We start from the raw sequence: 17,877 nt of genomic DNA, 5'->3' as shown, positions 1-17,877 counted from the left end.
TACAGATGTGATGCAGTTGAAGAATCTGCCAGAGCTGCTGCATCTGGCTCTGTCTTTGGGAGGTACTCTTGGCAGAGGCTCCAGCCACTTCCATGTGATATCAAGGCAAAAATAATGGACACTCCATTAGATGCTAAGACCTTGTTTGGATCTGCAGCTGCAGAACTTTTTAAGTCCTTACAAGAGCAGGGTAAGGAGCTCCAGCACCTTATACATATTTTTGTGTCCCCAGTTCCAAAATTTCAAAGGAACTTCCCTTCTAAAAGTCCCTTTTTTAAGAAGCAATCCACACATTCTTCATCCATGGGTAAAAGAAGTGCCAGGAAAGCTTACAATGCCAAGACTTCTTCTACTACTTCTCCTGTTCAGAAGCAGCCTTTTCCAAGCATGCCAGGTAGTCTGTGACTAACAATCTCTTTCCAGCCAGACCCCACTATCCTTACATCTTTCCCTGTCTCTTCTTGCTTGGAAACTGATCACCCAAGACTCCTGGTTTCTTTCTGTCATACATAGCGGATACTTCATGGCATGGAAAACTCTTCCTTCTTACAGGGGCATTCCTCAGCCTCCAAGAGACCAGCTGGAATTTCTTCCTCAGGTGATTCAAACCTTGATTTCTGAAGGAACCATTCAAGAAGCACCTCTTTCCCAAAGGGGAAAAAGATTTTACTCAAAAATGTTCCTATTCCCCAGAAAAGATGGCCCTTGGAGACTCATTCTAGTTCTGTCACATCTAAACACCTTTCTGAAGGTTCCAACCTTTCATATGGGTTCATATGCTTTCCTTAAACACCCTGCTCCCTCTCATTCTTCCATAGGCCTTTATGGTGTCTGTAGACATCGAGGATGCCTAGCTTCACATCTCTGTTCATCCCCTTTACAGTCAATTTCTGCATTTTGCTATTGCTTCCCCAAATATTCAATTTTCTCCCTTCCCTTTGGTCTGTCTGCAGCACCAAGGGTCTTCACAAAATGCTTAGCTCCTGTAATTGCCTTCTGCAGACTCAGGGATATTCAGATCTTTCCATACCTGGATGACCTCCTTCTCTAGTCTTCTTTACCAGGCATTCTGCTAGAGAATCTTCATTTCATAGTTTCTCTTCTGGAAAGACTAGGTTTCTCTGTAAACTTCCAAAAATCCTTTCTCACTCCTTCACAAGAACATGTGTTCCTAGGATGTAGAATACAGACAAAATGTTGGCTTCCTTGCCTCCTCAAAAAGTCATCTCTGTAATTGGTTTCTTCCAGACCATCATTCCACTTCAGTCTCTGACAGCCAGGGCATTCCTCCACCTGCTAAGCTTCATGGCATCTACTATTCCCATGTTATCTGTAGCCAAACTTGACAGGAGGAAATTCCAATGGTACCTCAGGTCAGCCTGGATGCAACATGCTCATCCACTGGATTTTGTTATTCCTCTCCTTCCCTGCTTGAAAAAAGAACTTCATTGGTGGATTCAACAGGTTACCTTGAATCCAGGGCTTCCTCTCCAACCCCCCCCTTCCATCGCAGGAGTTATTTACAGATGCCTCAGAGATGGGATGGGGGAGCAACCTTCGCTTCTTGGGAGGTTCAGGACATTTGGTCTCCTTCCCAAATGAGGAAACACATAAGCATAAAGGAGATGAGAGTTCTCATTTTGGCCCTGCAAACTTTTCACCCTCTTTTTCTTCCAGGTACTCTAAAGTGGTTCACAGACAACACTGCAGTTGTTTGTTATGTCAACAAGCAGGGGGGACCAATTCATATCTCCTGTGCAGGTTGGCTGTTGGCTGTCACGGCTTGGGAGATGGCAACTTGGAATCAGCTAACTCTTCAGGCAGTTTACATTCCTTCCAGTCAGAATGTTGTGGCAGACACGTGGAGCAGGTCCATGATTCAATCCTTGAATGGATGTTGCACAGGGATGTGTTTTTGGCCATTATCTATCAGTGGGGTAGTCCTCAAGTAGATCTCTTTGCCTCCGCTGTGGACAGACAACTTCCAAATTTTTGTGCCAGAGTTCCTCATCCTCTGGTATGGAAGGTGGATGCCCTATCCTTCTCATGGAAGGAGATGTTTCTTTATGCACTCCCTCCTTCCCCATTCTACAAAAAGTTCTGTTAAAGGGACAACATAACCAACCCAAAATCTTGCTGGTGACTCCTTTTTGGCCAAGACACCATTGGTTCCCCCTTCTTCTACATTTAGCCAAGGGAAATCATCGCAAGTTACCTCACAGGGTGGATCTACTCACACAGAACAAAGGATCACTAATACGTCTACAAATGTCAACCTTTCCATCTGGCACTGTGGGTGATTAGATTTTGATTCCTTTCAGACACCTATTTTCTGAGGATGTGCTGCAAGTTCTGCAGGAGGCCAAAAACCGAATACTAGGAAATCCTACTTATCCAAAAGGAGGAGGCTTTCCATCTAATGTCTTTCTCAAAACCTAAAACCGTTGTATGTGGATGTTCCTGTGGTTTTGTGATGTTGTATGTGGATATTCCTGTGGTTTTGTCTTATCTGTGTGAATTAACGAAGACTTGATTACCTTACTCTTAAGTAAAAGACCATCTCTCAGTCATTTCTGCTTGTCTGCCTATGGCCCCTGCTTTGGCTTCAAGATAGGAAGTCAAGCTTTTCCTAAAAGGCGTCCTTTATATCAGACCACCAAGAAAAATCGTTCCTCCTCCTTGGGATCTAAATTTTGTCTTAAAAAACTTATGTTCCCTCCCTTTGAGCCAGCAGTTTCTTCTGCTCTCCAACATTGCACTTGGAAGACAGTTCTTCTTTTGGCTATCACTTCAGCCAGAAGGGTTTCAGAACTTCAGGCCAGTATGGGTTCCTCTCCCTTTACTGTTTTCCATAAGGATAGGGTTTCTGTATATACTAATGCCTCCTTTATGCCCAAGGTGGTGAATGAGCTGTCGCTTAACCAATCTTTTAATTTGCCTACTTTCTTTCCCTCTCCACAATCTTCTAGTGAGATGATTTTACACACCTTGGATGTGCATAGACAACTCCAATTTTATTTATCAGAAAATCTGATCATCGTTTAATCTCTTATCATCCCAGGGCTCTGGGCAAGCCTGTTTCCAAGCAGACTATCTGCACTTGGATATCTAAGGCTATTTCCTTTTGTTATGTGTTTCATGGAAAAACACTAGCATCTCCAGGCTCATTCAATGAGAGCTGTGTCCTCTTCAGGTGCTTTTTCCAAAGGTCTGGATACTTCCTCTGTCCTGGAAGAAGCTGCTTGGTTTATTGTCCATATTTTCACTAAACAGTAAAAGTTGGATGGAATTTCTAGATCTAGAGCTGGTTTTGTCAGGGCTATTCTTCAGGGGTTTGTAGAGAGTGCTACTGCTCTTTCTCCCACTCTTTCCTTCGCATGAGCTTTGATATTCCCCCTCATATTATGAATACTGCAACATATGAATAGAAGGACATAGAATAGTTGTGTAAAAAATCTTACCATAACCATAGATGCCCTTGTCTTATATATATATTGCAGTAGTCTGTCCCTCCCTCCTTCTCCCGATGATTGTTTGATTTCTGAATGTGTGTTTATCTCAGTTTGTCTCAGACTGGTGTTCTTCCTGGGACATTCAGTTCCGAGGATGGTACATGCCACTTTATACCCAACATCACTTTATGGGCGATGTTGGACGGGGCCCTATGTGCGACATCACATGTACCTGACAGTAGCTTTAGACTTTTGTATACTGGCCAGATGTTCAGGACAGCCTGCGGCAGACTCTCCTCATGCTATGAATACTGAAACATATAGAAAAGAAGGACATCTATGGTTATGGTAAGATTTTATACAACTATTCTTTGCATTAAAAACAGGGGCAGCTCCAGTATTGAACCCTGAAGCACCCCACTAATAATCAGTCTTTCTGTAAGCCAGCTGGTTATCCTGTGGTTGATGGTGGGGTTTATACCTAGTTTTGTGAGCTTTTGTACAATGTGCAAATAAAGTATTATCCTGTGGTTGATGGTGGGGTTTATACCTGGTTTTGTGAGCTTTTGTACAATGTGCAAATGAAGTATTATCCTGTGGTTGATGGTGGGGTTTATACCTAGTTTTGTGAGCTTTTGTACAATGTGCAAATGAAGTATTATCCTATGGTTGATGGTGGGGTTTATACCTAGTTTTGTGAGCTTTTGTACAATGTGCAAATGAAGTATTATCCTATGGTTGATGGTGGGGTTTATACCTAGTTTTGTGAGCTTTTGTACAATGTGCAAATGAAGTATTATCCTATGGTTGATGGTGGGGCTTATACCTAGTTTTGTGAGCTTTTGTACAATGTGCAAATGAAGTATTATCCTATGGTTGATGGTGGGGTTTATACCTAGTTTTGTGAGATTTTGTACAATGTGCAAATGAAGTATTATCCTGTGGTTGATGGTGGGGTTTATACCTAGTTTTGTGAGCTTTTGTACAATGTGCAAATTAAGTGTTATCCTGTGGTTGATGGTGGGGTTTATACCTAGTTTTGTGAGCTTTTGTACAATGTGCAAATGAAGTATTATCCTATGGTTGATGGTGGGGTTTATACCTAGTTTTGTGAGCTTTTGTACAATGTGCAAATGAAGTATTATCCTATGGTTGATGGTGGGGTTTATACCTAGTTTTGTGAGCTTTTGTACAATGTGCAAATGAAGTATTATCCTATGGTTGATGGTGGGGTTTATACCTAGTTTTGTGAGCTTTTGTACAATGTGCAAATGAAGTATTATCCTGTGGTTGATGGTGGGGTTTATACCTAGTTTTGTGAGCTTTTGTACAATGTGCAAATGAAGTGTTATCCTGTGGTTGATGGTGGGGTTTATACCTAGTTTTGTGAGCTTTTGTACAATGTGCAAATGAAGTATTGTGTCAAGTGCCTTGGCCAGGACAACGTAGGAAGTATGCACCTTTTTGCCATTGTCCATTACTTTGGTGACCTTCTTGAAGAGTAGGCAAGACCTGCCCTTGACAAACCCAAACTGATTTGGGTCCATTGTTTGTAGGTTCCCTATGCTATAACTTAGATTCTACATTAATAAATGCATCATTTTAGTTTTAAACACCCCTGGTTTGTAGAATGTTGTACCTCTGCCTTCTTTAAACAACATTGTATAAAATTTCCAAAATAGTCCTCATTTTATTCCCTACAATTTCTACCTCAAAATCGCAGTTAAAATCTTCTACCAAAAGTAAATCTGCCCTAATATAAAGAAAAGATTCCATACGCTCCTGTAAATCCTTATTTCCTGTGCTAGTTAATGTTGCATAAATTATCCCAGTCGTATGTATCTACAACCTTCCCATAAATCAGTAATACTTCTTAATATTAAAATTAAGAAAAATAAATCAGTAATATTATCTAATATTAATATTTCATAAAAATTCGATCCAAATGTTAATTTTCCTCCATTTAGCAACACAAAGCCCAGAGCACACTTAAGGCCCCAGATTCCAGCAAGGCTCCAGATTTCAGAACCCCTACCTTCCTTGCTTAAATTCAGAAAGGAATCTACTTTGTTCAGAAATAAGTATGCTATGTTGAATTCTGCTAGTAGTCAGATATAATCAGCTCATTCTTACAACTCTTTACATTTACTGTTTTAATAGAGTACATTAAAAGTGAGTTTTGATTATCTTTCTTCTTCTGTTTTCCTTCTTGTTAAGCCTGTTCCCTGTACAGTCCATAACTTTCATATCAAAGCATTTCCCCTCCTATGCTCCCTCCTCCTGTACCAAATCTGTTTTCACAAGTTCTACCCTGCACTTTCTTCTTTTTGCTTTTTAGTTACAACTTTTACTATATAAAATGCTCACTATTTTTGTGTTGCATTGAAGTTTTACCGTGTCAGGTATTTTTTCATAGGTTCATAGATTAGTACTAGGCTAACTGTCCTTGCAGACCATTTTAAGCCTAGCTACTTACCCCCTGTGAGAATCAAACCCTGCACCTTGGGTAAACACCTTAACCATCATGCCAACTTCCCACCCTCACTCTTTTCCAAATTTTGCGACTCCCTTTTCTTTTCTTCCATGACCATTGAGCAGCAAGGCCATATAAATGTCAAGCTTGGCCATATTACTCAAACAGTGCTACATTTTCTTAGCATAACTAACCTCATCAGATTCATAACGTGTTTTTGTTTGGAGAGGGCACACTTCCACTAAGTTCCCCCTTTTTGACAAAAACAACTGCTCTTTGGCTGACCATAGCAATATATACTTTCCCTGCTTTGACATGCATAAAGTACATTTGGCAGGTGTGCAGGCATATTATGTTTTACTCAAAAGTCAACAGTTCAGTCTTACCCCAGTTCCCATGCCCACTGTGCCGATTGCCTTTTTAGGTCAGTGACTATCACAAAACACAAACAGTTCCATCTTAATGTCCTCCTGTTGCAAAGTAAAAATAAATAAGTAATCAGCACAATGAAGAAGCAGTTTTATCCTGTTATTAAGGAATCTGATAACACTCACAGTTTTTCCCCCAGGACTCTCAGGTTTTTTACTTTTTTTTTTTCATTTCAAAATCTCAAATGTTTCAGAAATGGAGAAATCTCAAACGATGTGTCATAATAGGGTTAATTTCCAAAATGTATCAATGATCTGATGATCTTCGAGACAAAAACATCTGCCATTTATAATAAATGCTCCTAGAAAAATATCTGGTGTTACCTTGACCTTCAAAATGTAGCTTAGCAAAATATCTTTCTCCATGTAAGAATATTGAAACTTTATTTCTTTAGGTCCTATATGCATGAAAAATTTTGCTCACCTCTGTTGAGTGACACTCAGAAATGCTGCTATATTCTGCTATATACATAAAGATGTGGGGCACAGCATTGAAAGAGAGGTGCCCTGATACCCAGTAGATTTGCATGATAATGTTGAAACCACCAAAATCAATACATTTTGTACATGCTCTGTGGGGATTACTCAGAAGCAGACTAAACCAATAGCAAGTGACTTGTGGGGGGCTGTGACCTGCACACCCCATATTAATTATATATACTAATTCCGAGATCACACAATCCCTGGGGAAAGGAAATATTCCCCTGCTCAAGGATTGTTGATTTCACACATTTGTTGACCACCTAGCTGTGTCGACCAAATGGGGATGCTCTACTAGGTGTTGGGGCCCTTGCTGTTTGCTACAGTGCTTCGCACCCATCCAAAACTATGTTCTTTCTGCTTACCTCTGTTGAGTGACACTCAGGACTGTGCCAGTCATTATCAGATTTCTGCTGCTCACTGTCCACTCTCTCGCTAGGAAGCTTTCAGTGAGTTCTGCATTTTCTTTGCAAACATTTCCCTCAGTGGCTGTTCTCTTCATGATAACTTAGAAGTTGCATCAAAACATGAATCAGATGGTTCCAGAACTCCCTGCAAACGCAATGGTTGCTCATTAAACAAATCATTATTGCACAGCACTGTAGTAGTAGTCTCACATAAGCCAAATTACACAGTCGATAACATGAACCATAGAGTCATGAGCAAGAACACAAGCAGAACCTTCCAGCATCTCTTTTACTTCCACCTCTGCCATGTTCACTTTCCACTTTTTTCATTTGGGAAAATAAAAGGGGAATTTCCACATTGTTTTGGACAAATTTTCCAAAGTTAGTATGAATATCATCTTGGGTCTGCCCTGAAAGTGAGGCCAAGTCAGATTAACTAGAAATTTACTGCAGAGGATTAAGGCTATTAGCTGCTAATGACGTTTATCATGCAGTTCAGGGTTTGATTCCTTCACTCACTGTTTGCCCACTGTGTGACTGAGCAAGTTATTTAACCAGACAGTTTTCCCAGGTCACCGCTGTAAAGAAGCATGTGATGAGTTTACATAGTTCACAAATTTATAAAAAAGTCAACAGAAATGAATGAGTAAATAAACAGTAAGCGAAACTGGTTCTACCAACTTGCTGTAGCATGGTTTTCCAGAAAGCACATTGTACAGCAAATATAAGAAGGATTTTTGCCTAAAAAATGTAAGCAAAGATCTGCTAAATGACTAGTATCCCTTTTAAGTGGTGCCTATGAGACATAGCTATACTGGGAGACTTTATCAAAATACTGAAAACTGCCATGAGGCTGAATCTATCATATTAAAGGTACTGTTCATAGCCATAAGTTTTATAATTTGTCTGTATATAGCATATTAAAGGTACTGGTTATATTTGTAGTTTTTACAAATTCATGCAATTTCAAAAATTGGTACTTTGAATCTAACCCCATTGCTCTATTTAATTATGTCTCTAGTATTATCCCTGTGAGGATGGGGCCTCACCAGGTTAGTTTTGTAGCAGAGTAGACAGCAGTTTCATCTCATGAAAAGTAGCAGTGAAAATATTTAGGTATTAAATTAGAAAATCACCAGCATTCATATTCATAGAACAATTTGCAGAAATGACTGAAATTAAGTTGTGGATCATAATTAAGTAAACTAACTACATAAGAGATTACATTTACCAAACTAAAGAGAGGCTTATAATTTGGTAGTTATCAGCAAAGAGTGCAAAAATGCTATATTGGCTGTAAAAAGAATGAATACTTTTGTCGCTACCATTAGAGGCAGATTGAAAAAAGTACACTGGATGTGGTTTGTATCTTTGACTCTAAAGAGTCTTGAACCATCCCATTTACTCCCATTTAATAAAAGGATGTACTGCATGCCTGGTCTAGTGCACCCATGTCTATGTCTTTGATCATACTTGTGATTTCAAACTTACAGGTGGAAATCCTGCAGCACTACCTACACCAACCTCTCCCTCCTGAGATGAGTGAGCTTCTGCAGCAGGATCTGCACCAACCTCTCCTCCCTGGACTGAGTGAGCTCTTGCAGCTGGACCTGTGCTAACCTCTTCTTTCTGGGGTGAATGAGCTCCTGTAACAGGACCTGCACCAACCTGTCTTCCCTGGGATGAGTGAACTCCTGCAGCAAGACCTGCACCAATCTTCCTTCTCTGGGATGAGCAGGCTTCTGCAGCAATACCTGCACCAACCTCTCCACCCAGGGATAAATGAGCTCCTGCAGCAGGACCTGCACCAACCTCTCCTCCCTGGGATGAGTGAACTCCTGCAACAGGACCTGCACTAACTTCTCCTGCCTAGAATGAGTGAACTCCTGCAGCAGGACCTGCGTTATCCTCTCCTCCGTGGCATAAGTGAGCTCCTGCAGCAGGACCTGCACCTGTACCATCCTCTCCTCCCTGGGATTAGTGAGCCCCTGCAACAGGACTGCACCAACCTCTTGTCCCTGGCATGAATGAGCTCCTGCAGCAGGACCTGCACCAACCTCTCCTCTCTGGGATGAGTGAGATTCTGCAGCAGGATCTGCACCACTCTCTCCTTCCTGGAATGAGTGAGCTCTTACAGCAAGACGTGCACCAAACTCTCGTCCCCAGGGATGAATGAGTTCCTGCAGCAGGAACTGCACCAACCTCTTGTACCCAGGATGAATGAATTCCTGCAGCAGGACCTGCACCAACCTCTTGTCCCCAGGACGAATGAGCTCCTGCAGCAGGAACTGCACCAACCTCTTGTCCCCAGGATGAATGAGCTACTGCAGCAGGACCTGCACCAACCTCTTGTGCCCAGGATGAATGAGTTCCTGCAGCAGGACCTGAAGCAACCTCTTGTCCCCGGGATGAATGAGCTCTTGCAGCAGGAGCTGCACCAACCTCTCCTCCCTTGGATGAGTGAACTCCTAAAGTAGGACATGCACCAACTTCTCCCTGGGGGTGAGTGAACTGCTAATGTGGGACCTGCACCAATCTGTCCTCCCAAGATGAGTGAACTCCTTCAGCAGAACATGCACCTTCCTCTCCTCCCTTGGATGAGTGAACTCCTGCAGCAGGACCTGCACCAACCTCTCCTCCCTGGAATGAGTAAACTCCTGCAGCGTGTTCTGTACCAGCCTCTCCTGTCCTTTCTGGGATGAATGCGCTTCTGCAACAAAACCTGCACCAACCTCTCCTCCTGAAATAAGTGAGCTCCTGCAGCAGGATCTGCACCAACCTCACCTCCTTGGGATGAGTGAGCTCCTGCAGCAGAACCTGCATCAACCTCTCCTCCCTTGGATGAGTGAACTCCTAAAGTAGGACATGCACCAACTTCTCCCTGGGGTGAGTGAACTCCTAACGTAGGACCTGCACCAATCTGTCCTCCTAGGATGAGTGAACTCATTCATCAGAACCTGCACCTTCCTCTCCTCCCTTGGATGAGTGAACTCCTGCAGCAGGACCTGCACCAACCTCTCCTCCCTGAAATGAATAAACTCCTGCAGCATGCTCTGTACCAGCCTCTCCTGTCCTTTCTGGGATGAGTGAGTTTCTGCAACAAAACCTGCACCAACCTCTCCTCCTGAAATAAGTGAGCTCCTGCAGCAGGACCTGCACCAACCTCACTTCCTGAAATAAGCGAGCTCCTGCAGCAGGACCTGCACCAACCTCACCTCCTTGGGATGAGTGAGCTCCTGCAGCAGCACCTGCATCAACCTCTTCTCCCTGGGATGAGTGAGCTCCTGCACCAGCCACTCACTTTTCCCCCTCCCAAATTAATTCTTTTGAATTTGAGTCCCTAGTAATATATAAGTTATATGGCATGTAGTCAGAGCCAAAGCCTTTACAGGGTGAAGCTGGCTCACCAAAGTGTACTTTTGCGAAAAACCTCATGAATCTCTACTGCTACTGGATAAATGCCTTTCAGTCAGTTTACCCCTCTACACTTTTAGCAGCTTGCTGCAGCATACTACAGTAAGGAAATGTTAAAAAACACAAAAGGAAGAAGGGCCAAAATTTTAAAAATAAAAGGAGGAAGGGCAGAAACATCACCAATTAAGACAAAATGTGCATAAAAAGCAGTCAGAACACAACTTCTAAATTGAGAATTAAAAATAACTACTCCATTCAAAAAAGGAAATACATCATTTCTTAGTATAGGATGGACAAAGAAATGATGACATCAGAGCAGAAGCTAAAATAGCTCCAGTTGCAGAGAAGCTCAAAGAGAACAGATTAGTGTGGTTCAGGCACATGTGCAGGAAAGATCTGGAAGAGGCGGGAAGATGGCAAGAGGAAATGAAGACACCCAGAAAAAAGATGGATGGATTGTTCCCATCTTATATGATGTCCTTTCTTAGATAACTGTTGTGGTATTCCAATACTGACAGGTGATCCCACTGAGGTAACCAGACACTGGGTTGACGTACCAAAGCCAAATCCTACCATACACTCGTACAGCTTGCGTATGATCTAAGCCTGTGGGTATAAGGGTAAATCAGTGGACATAGGAGCATAGGTTTCTCAGACTATCTTGCCTGCAATCCAAATGCAGATTTTACACCCGCCAGGTCTTTTCACTGTATTGCTGCTGGCTGTTACTTCTACCTTCACTTATTCAGATAAATGCCCCATTGGAGAACATTTCTTTTCTTGTATCTGCTTGTTAAATTTGTTAGATGTTGGGATGTCAGCTAAGAAAGTGAAGTGTGACTGTGGTATGTAGATTCCTTATAAGGGCCTTCACTCCTGTGTTTATTTTGTCTAGGGACTGAATACGATTATAAAGCTTTCATATCTGTCAACTGTTTGTTCCTAAAACCATATATTCTCAACTTTCCTCATTAAATACATATTTAGAAACCCAATGCCTGAAGTATCTTGTCAGTCCAAAATGGAGGAACCCACTGCCTCAGATGCCCCACTCACACCTAAAAAGAAATTCAAAAGGCCTAGTCCGATTTGTCTGCTGCCCTGTCAGATTCAGGCATACCCATTGAGGTGTTGCAGGAACCCATAGTACTTCTAATTGTCAGGCATATGCAACCATGACCCCAACAGAGGCTGATATCTAACTCTGTACATCCAGTGAGATACATACCAAAAAGGGGTAATCAAGGATGATCATTTTGGAGGGACTGGAGGACATACCTCAAATCCTAATCCATTTCCTTTTTGTTGCTTTCACCAAGGAAAATCTTTGCCATCACCTGTAAAAGCTCACTCTGCCAGAGCAGTGTCTTCTTCTGAGGCCTTCTTCAAGGGCATTAATTCCAGGGCTGTACTAGAAGCAGAATATCTTCCAAATCCAAAGGAGTTATGCTGCCACTGTACTCTTCCCTTATCAAACCGATGATTGAATACAGTGTTCCCTTCGATACGTACAAATCCAGGCATATCACTTAACTGGAAAGGCCCAAACATTTCTAAACAAGAAAATTAAAGGCATTAAATCCTTCAAATACCCTGATAGATTAGCACAACTTTCCTTATATTCAGAAGCCTAGAGGTTGCTGTGAGGTGACCTGTGTCTTTCTTTTCAAGCCATGAAAGACCCAGTCCTACTTGACCTCCTGTTTCTTTGCAAAACTAGTGCCTCTACAAACACCCACACTAAGCACTTAAATCTAGACCAACAAATAAACAAGACTCACTGGAGAGAGAGAGGTTCATAACACAAAGTATTCCTAGTCTGTGGAATAAATTACTACATATCAAATAGAGTACTGCTTTAGGTGACTGTAAGGCCAGTCTTGATGACTGGATGGGTTAGCACAATTTTATACTGGGGTTATCATGTACTGCCCTTCTGATGTGGAAGGTGAGCTCTATGAAGTGTTTTAAAAGTGTGGCAACTACTTTTAAGTTTGTATTCTTAAATGTGTATATGGCTAGGCATCTTAAGTTCCTCGTGATCCCTTGCCTAGTATGTTCCTATTCCTAGGAGAGAAGACCTGCGACAGTCAGGCATAACTGTTGAAGTAGGTAGGAGAGTGGCACTGACTAGAGAGAGGTGGCATGAGTTGTTGTGACACCACAACCCCTATGTAGTAAATGGGAAAAGGGAGTTGATGATGATCCTTCATAGTTTGGTGTTAAGCTGCATTCTGTTTATTGTTTTATCAATGACTTGGCTTTTGATTTGCTAGGTTTAAGGGCCACCATTTTAGCAGATGATCTTGTTCTGCTAACATGAAGAGGGGAAAAAAAAGCTATTTTCTACTTTAAAAATGTAGCAAACAGTTGCTAGAGTTTATACCGTACATGGAACAGTGCAGTGTCTCAGTTTGAAAAAAAAAGAAAAAAAAATGTATTTTTACTTTTAATCTGTAGCAAACTGCTTGCTACAGTTGTGACAAGGAGTTGCTACAGTTTATGCCACACACACAAACTACAGCACTCAGTTTTGAATGCAAATACAATAACAGCATTGTTATGCCAGTATGCACAGAAGAGTGATCTGGATTGGCTGATTGCCCCCTTCCCAACTCCCCTTTACCCCTCCCTAGATATGCTACTGATTAACTTATGGCAATGGCTGTATTCAAACCAAATAGTAGTGAGTCGCAAAAAAAGCCCTTCTGTATCTTTGGTATGCTTCAGAGGCTGGGAGAAGGTGGTTTTCTTAAAATTTTAGAACCTCTTAACCACCTTATAAACATGGTCAAACAACAGAGGTACTTGCCTGTATGGCTGGATCTAACATTGTCCTTTAACATCACATTGTGATTTTTGTAGATTATGTGTTAAAGCAACTTAAAACAAGTTACAAGATTACCAATCTACTGACATCTGAATACAAAAAAGGTATTAAGCTATATCTGTAAGTTCTTAATATTTAATAAGCTCTTCCAATCACAGCCCATAACACTAGCATCCCTCCAGAAAAGACAATAACAGAATGCATACATTTATTTCTCTGTTGTTTGAATCCAGAAAGCACCACTGCTTTTCAGCACAGAAAAGAAAGTTGCCTACCATCGCAGGTGAAACGGTACTATTTTAATCTGTTTTATTTTAAAGCTACTGCACTGGAGCAAGCCTTGTTGGCTTATAGGGATAAAGCCCTGACTACAAGTCAGGTGACCTGAATTCAGCTAGTAGCTTGGACACCCACTGGATGGTGAAACAGTAGAATGATGACACTTGAGATTGTTTGTCTCTCTATCTTTGGCGCTAGGACCATGAACACCTGGGCAACTCTGGGCAGTAAAAGTCCATAGTGGAGACTAGGGATTATGGGGAGGTCCTTGTTTACATAGGGAAAAAGTAGAGCTGCAAAGCAAAGCCCAGAACCTCCTTGTCCCTAGGAAACAAATGGGCTGTAGGGTTTTCTCCTGGGGGGATGGGTAGGAGAGCTGTTGGGAAGGTAAGGGCAATGGTCAGAGGAGGAATGGAGCTGAAAAAAAAGGCTACTGCACCTCAAGTGCTGTCTCTGGCTCAGTGGTTTGGAATATCGACTTACCTCATTTCTGTGGTGCAGCAGGATGAAGCCCAGACTATAAACCAGACAGCCCACGTTCATTTAACAGTTTTAGAGGTGGAATAGCTGGGGTAGGAGGATGGGAGTGAGTGGTCTCTGCCAAATTGTCTGTCCTGGCATTGGAAGGTGGGTGTGGTTCAGAACATGGGTGTCACCTATAGGAAAGACTAGGTATAACACCAATGGAGAATGTGCATACCTGTGCAAGTCCACTGGCTGGAAAAAAAAAATGACATGTGGTGGCAGTCTTCAAGCAGCAGAAGACAAAAGCAGTGGAGCTGTAAAGAGTGGCTGCTGCTAGGAGAGGGCTAGCTCCAAGGAGGACACTGGGCTGTTCCACTGGACCTGGAAGTTGGTCATCTCACTGCTACTGGATACTCACCATAGGGGGAATGAATGGAGAAATCAGGCAGCCAGGCAGGAATTGATGAGCCGTAGGACTCTTACCTAACTCAAGGTGGTCTGTTTGTCATTCCTTAAAATATTAAATGGCCACTTGGCTTAAGATAGTGGAACCGTCAGATAGTTCTGCCAGGGGAGTTGTCTGGACTCATTGTAGTTTTCTGAGAATCCAAAATCAAGGGATCCTTACATTTAAGAAGGCCAGCCTTTGACTTAGTTGTGGAGGCAAAAAATGTCAGTGGTACTTTCTCAACAAACCAAAAATGATTAAGACTTCACTTCTTTTAAAATTAAGGTACTAACTCTCTTTGCCTTAGTTTACAAATATAAATGTGTCATAACAAAATGGTTAATAAAGTAGCCTAGCTATTTCAGAGTTTTTTTTATATGTTCTAATTTATCATCCTTTTCGTTTTTAATGAGTGTCTGTTGGGCTTGGTCTATGGACAGCTGTTCTGACTTAGTAGCCACTGTTCTAGGCAAGGAACTTTGCTTTGTATTTATCAGATGCTATTGGCATCCACAAGCTCCTTGTGTGATCCATTTTGCAGTTACTCATTCTGAAGAACCATATTTGTGTGATCTAAAATTAGGGCAATTCACCTTTAAAAACTGCTATAATGTTCAGACCCAGTATATGACTTAACAGGTCACATATTGCCTGTACATGACTGTGAACAATATTTATAAATCCTGCAATGCATCTCAAAATTGATTTACCCAATGGGTAATTAACAGAAGCAAACATAATTCAGTCTAGTTTGCATTATTGTTTGAAGAGCCATTAGTTATTTTGAGCTTATTGAAGCTGAAGGCTGACAACAATAAAAAGTTGGTTTGTTACTTTTTCTTCTGAGAACAGCCTCCATATTTTGATGCCTACTAAGGGAGAACATTTTTAATACAATAGTGAAATTAATCTGATTTTGGCTTCAGGATATTTAATGATTTGTAGTGAACAATTTAATAATTTAAACACTACTGCCAAAGGCTAGTCACTCAATCATTTCCCTTCAGTAATCGCTAACCACCTGTTTTAAAATATCCTCTTCATTTGAGTAGTACATATTTCTGTGGTCTGTCTTGCTGTGTGTTATCGAATGGGTGTATTTTTGGTGACTTGTGAAGTAATACAGTCTTCTCAATTGTGCTGGCAACTTTATGTTCACTCTTCATAATACAAGCAGCAGTGTAGCCCAGAATTTATTTTTACAACCTTGTTTTCTTACACTGCAGTAATGGGCGGCCACGGTGGTGCAGTGGTTAGCATTGCCGCCTCACAGCAAGAGGTTCTCCGGTTCGATCCTCGGCTGGGGTGCCTTCTGTGCGGAGTCTGCATGTCCTCCCTGTGGTCGCGTGGGTTTCCTCCGGGTGCTCCGGTTTCCTCCCACATCCCAAAGACATGCTGCAGGTGGATTGGACACTCTAAATTGGCCCTAGGTGTGAGTGTGCCTTCTGTGGAAGGTTGGGCGCCGGGCTGGCAACTCGACACCGTAAAACTCCACTGCCATTCAATGTGCGGACAAGGTGATCCGCTGTGGCGACCCCTAACTGGGAAAAAGCCGAAAGAAGAAGAAGAAGAAGAAGTTTTCTTACACTGCAGTTATGTTTCTACAAAGTAAAATGGTAGTGACTTTAAATTAAACACCATTTCTAACTAACAGTTAAAGCAATGTGCTGAATTTTGTATAGTGGCCTTAAAATTGCTCATGTTTGATAGTGTTGTGTAATTAATAATCTTTTTTGTCTTAGGAAAAAACAGTTAACAGGAAGCCAAAATGGATTACAGATTACACCATCATGACACACTACAACAAGTTCATCCTGGGTACTGGGTAGGTTTCAGTTTTTGAACGATGCCTAATTTGTGATACTTTTACCATCTTTCCTTGGCACATGTTTGTCTTTTGAGAGGTAACCAGTTTATTTTCCTTATGTCTTCCCATATAAGCGATCGTGAAATACAGCTTTATGAGCTCTCTACTTTTGAACCATACTGTCAGATCAGTGGCCTTGAAACAGTACCTCTCCGATTGGATTACTGGTAAGGGTTACCACTATTATCTATATATGTATTTATTTTTGCTTGTGTTTATTGATTTACTTAGTTTTATACTTGGGAAGGCATAATTAAAGTGAGAGTGAAAGTTCATTTTGTGTTCTAAATGTGCAAGTCATTGAGAAGAAGAATGTAAAATATAACTGTCTATAGTTATAAATGGGCTGTCAAATTCTTTTATTGTATCATTTAATCAATACTTGTGCCAAACAAAGCAAAATATTCAACACAGCTTTTGACTAAATCAGAAAGAAAACATGAGCAAATCTGTGTAGTTTGTGTTGGAGGTGGATCTAATGTTCAGAGGTAAGGAGATCCAGATTTTGGCTATGCTATTGAAGTACAGGGAATCACCAGTGGTATTTCTGCCTTTAGTAATGTTTAATAAGGCTTTGTTACTGGAACTCAGGGTCCTTGCATGCCTCAGTTGTCCTGTGGGAAGAGTTTATCTCTGCAGGGTATGTTCTTAAATGCTATTGCTTGCAATACTATGTTAAGGTAATTTAAATGGTTTGCATTCTTTTATGGTGTGCCTTGTGGATATTACCCAGTTTATGAATATTAGATATGTATGTAAAATACATGAAAATGAAAAATGTTTGCTGTGGTTTGTTTTCTTTTCTGTTATTGTGGGTGTACCTACATCACTGTCTGCAATATTAGAATTTAATAAATGTGTTTAAAAAGAGTACTTTTCAAAAATGCTCCCCTCCTGTATTTGCATGAATCCTAACTTTTGGTCCAGTGCTGTGCATGGCTGATCCACATACCTACACTGGGCCACATGGAGTATTTTCCCAGCCAAAAGCACCTGAAGTCTCACATGCTAAGTGCAGTTGTCTGGACATAACAGTACCTGTGCACGCATACACATGTAAACGCATCAACATACATCTACATAACATCAGTTGAGAACTAGAGTAAGCTGTCTCTTCCTCTTGCCCCTGAAAATGATGAAGCAAATACTGAAAAGGGAATTACCAACAAGATTGGAACTGTACATATACAGTAGTTCTGGCACAGACAACAGGGGAAATGAGTATAGCTGACCTAGAATGGATGGTGTGTCCTGCATGGCATGTCTCTTTAGAGGAACCATAGAGCACACCAAATGGTTATACCTCATAACACCTGCCATCCATACCCAGCATG

At 41.4% G+C, this 17,877-nt stretch overlaps 1 protein-coding gene across 1 annotated transcript in view; it reads left to right on the top strand.

Moving 5' to 3' along the window:
* LOC122803568 (WD repeat-containing protein 49-like) overlaps nt 1-17,877 on the top strand; it is a 1,120,011-nt gene that overhangs the window by 198,835 nt on the left and 903,299 nt on the right. The window contains exons 7-8 of the mRNA XM_044073240.1: nt 16,419-16,501; nt 16,618-16,710. Coding sequence (XP_043929175.1) covers nt 16,419-16,501; nt 16,618-16,710 — 176 coding nt within the window. The remainder of the gene's footprint in view (nt 1-16,418; nt 16,502-16,617; nt 16,711-17,877) is intronic.

Source organism: Protopterus annectens, chromosome 5.part1, assembly GCF_019279795.1.
Source record: "Protopterus annectens isolate FY-2018-M chromosome 5.part1, PAN1.0, whole genome shotgun sequence".
NCBI classification, from domain to species: domain Eukaryota; kingdom Metazoa; phylum Chordata; order Ceratodontiformes; family Protopteridae; genus Protopterus; species Protopterus annectens.
This window is presented reverse-complemented; position numbering and strand designations above follow the sequence as displayed.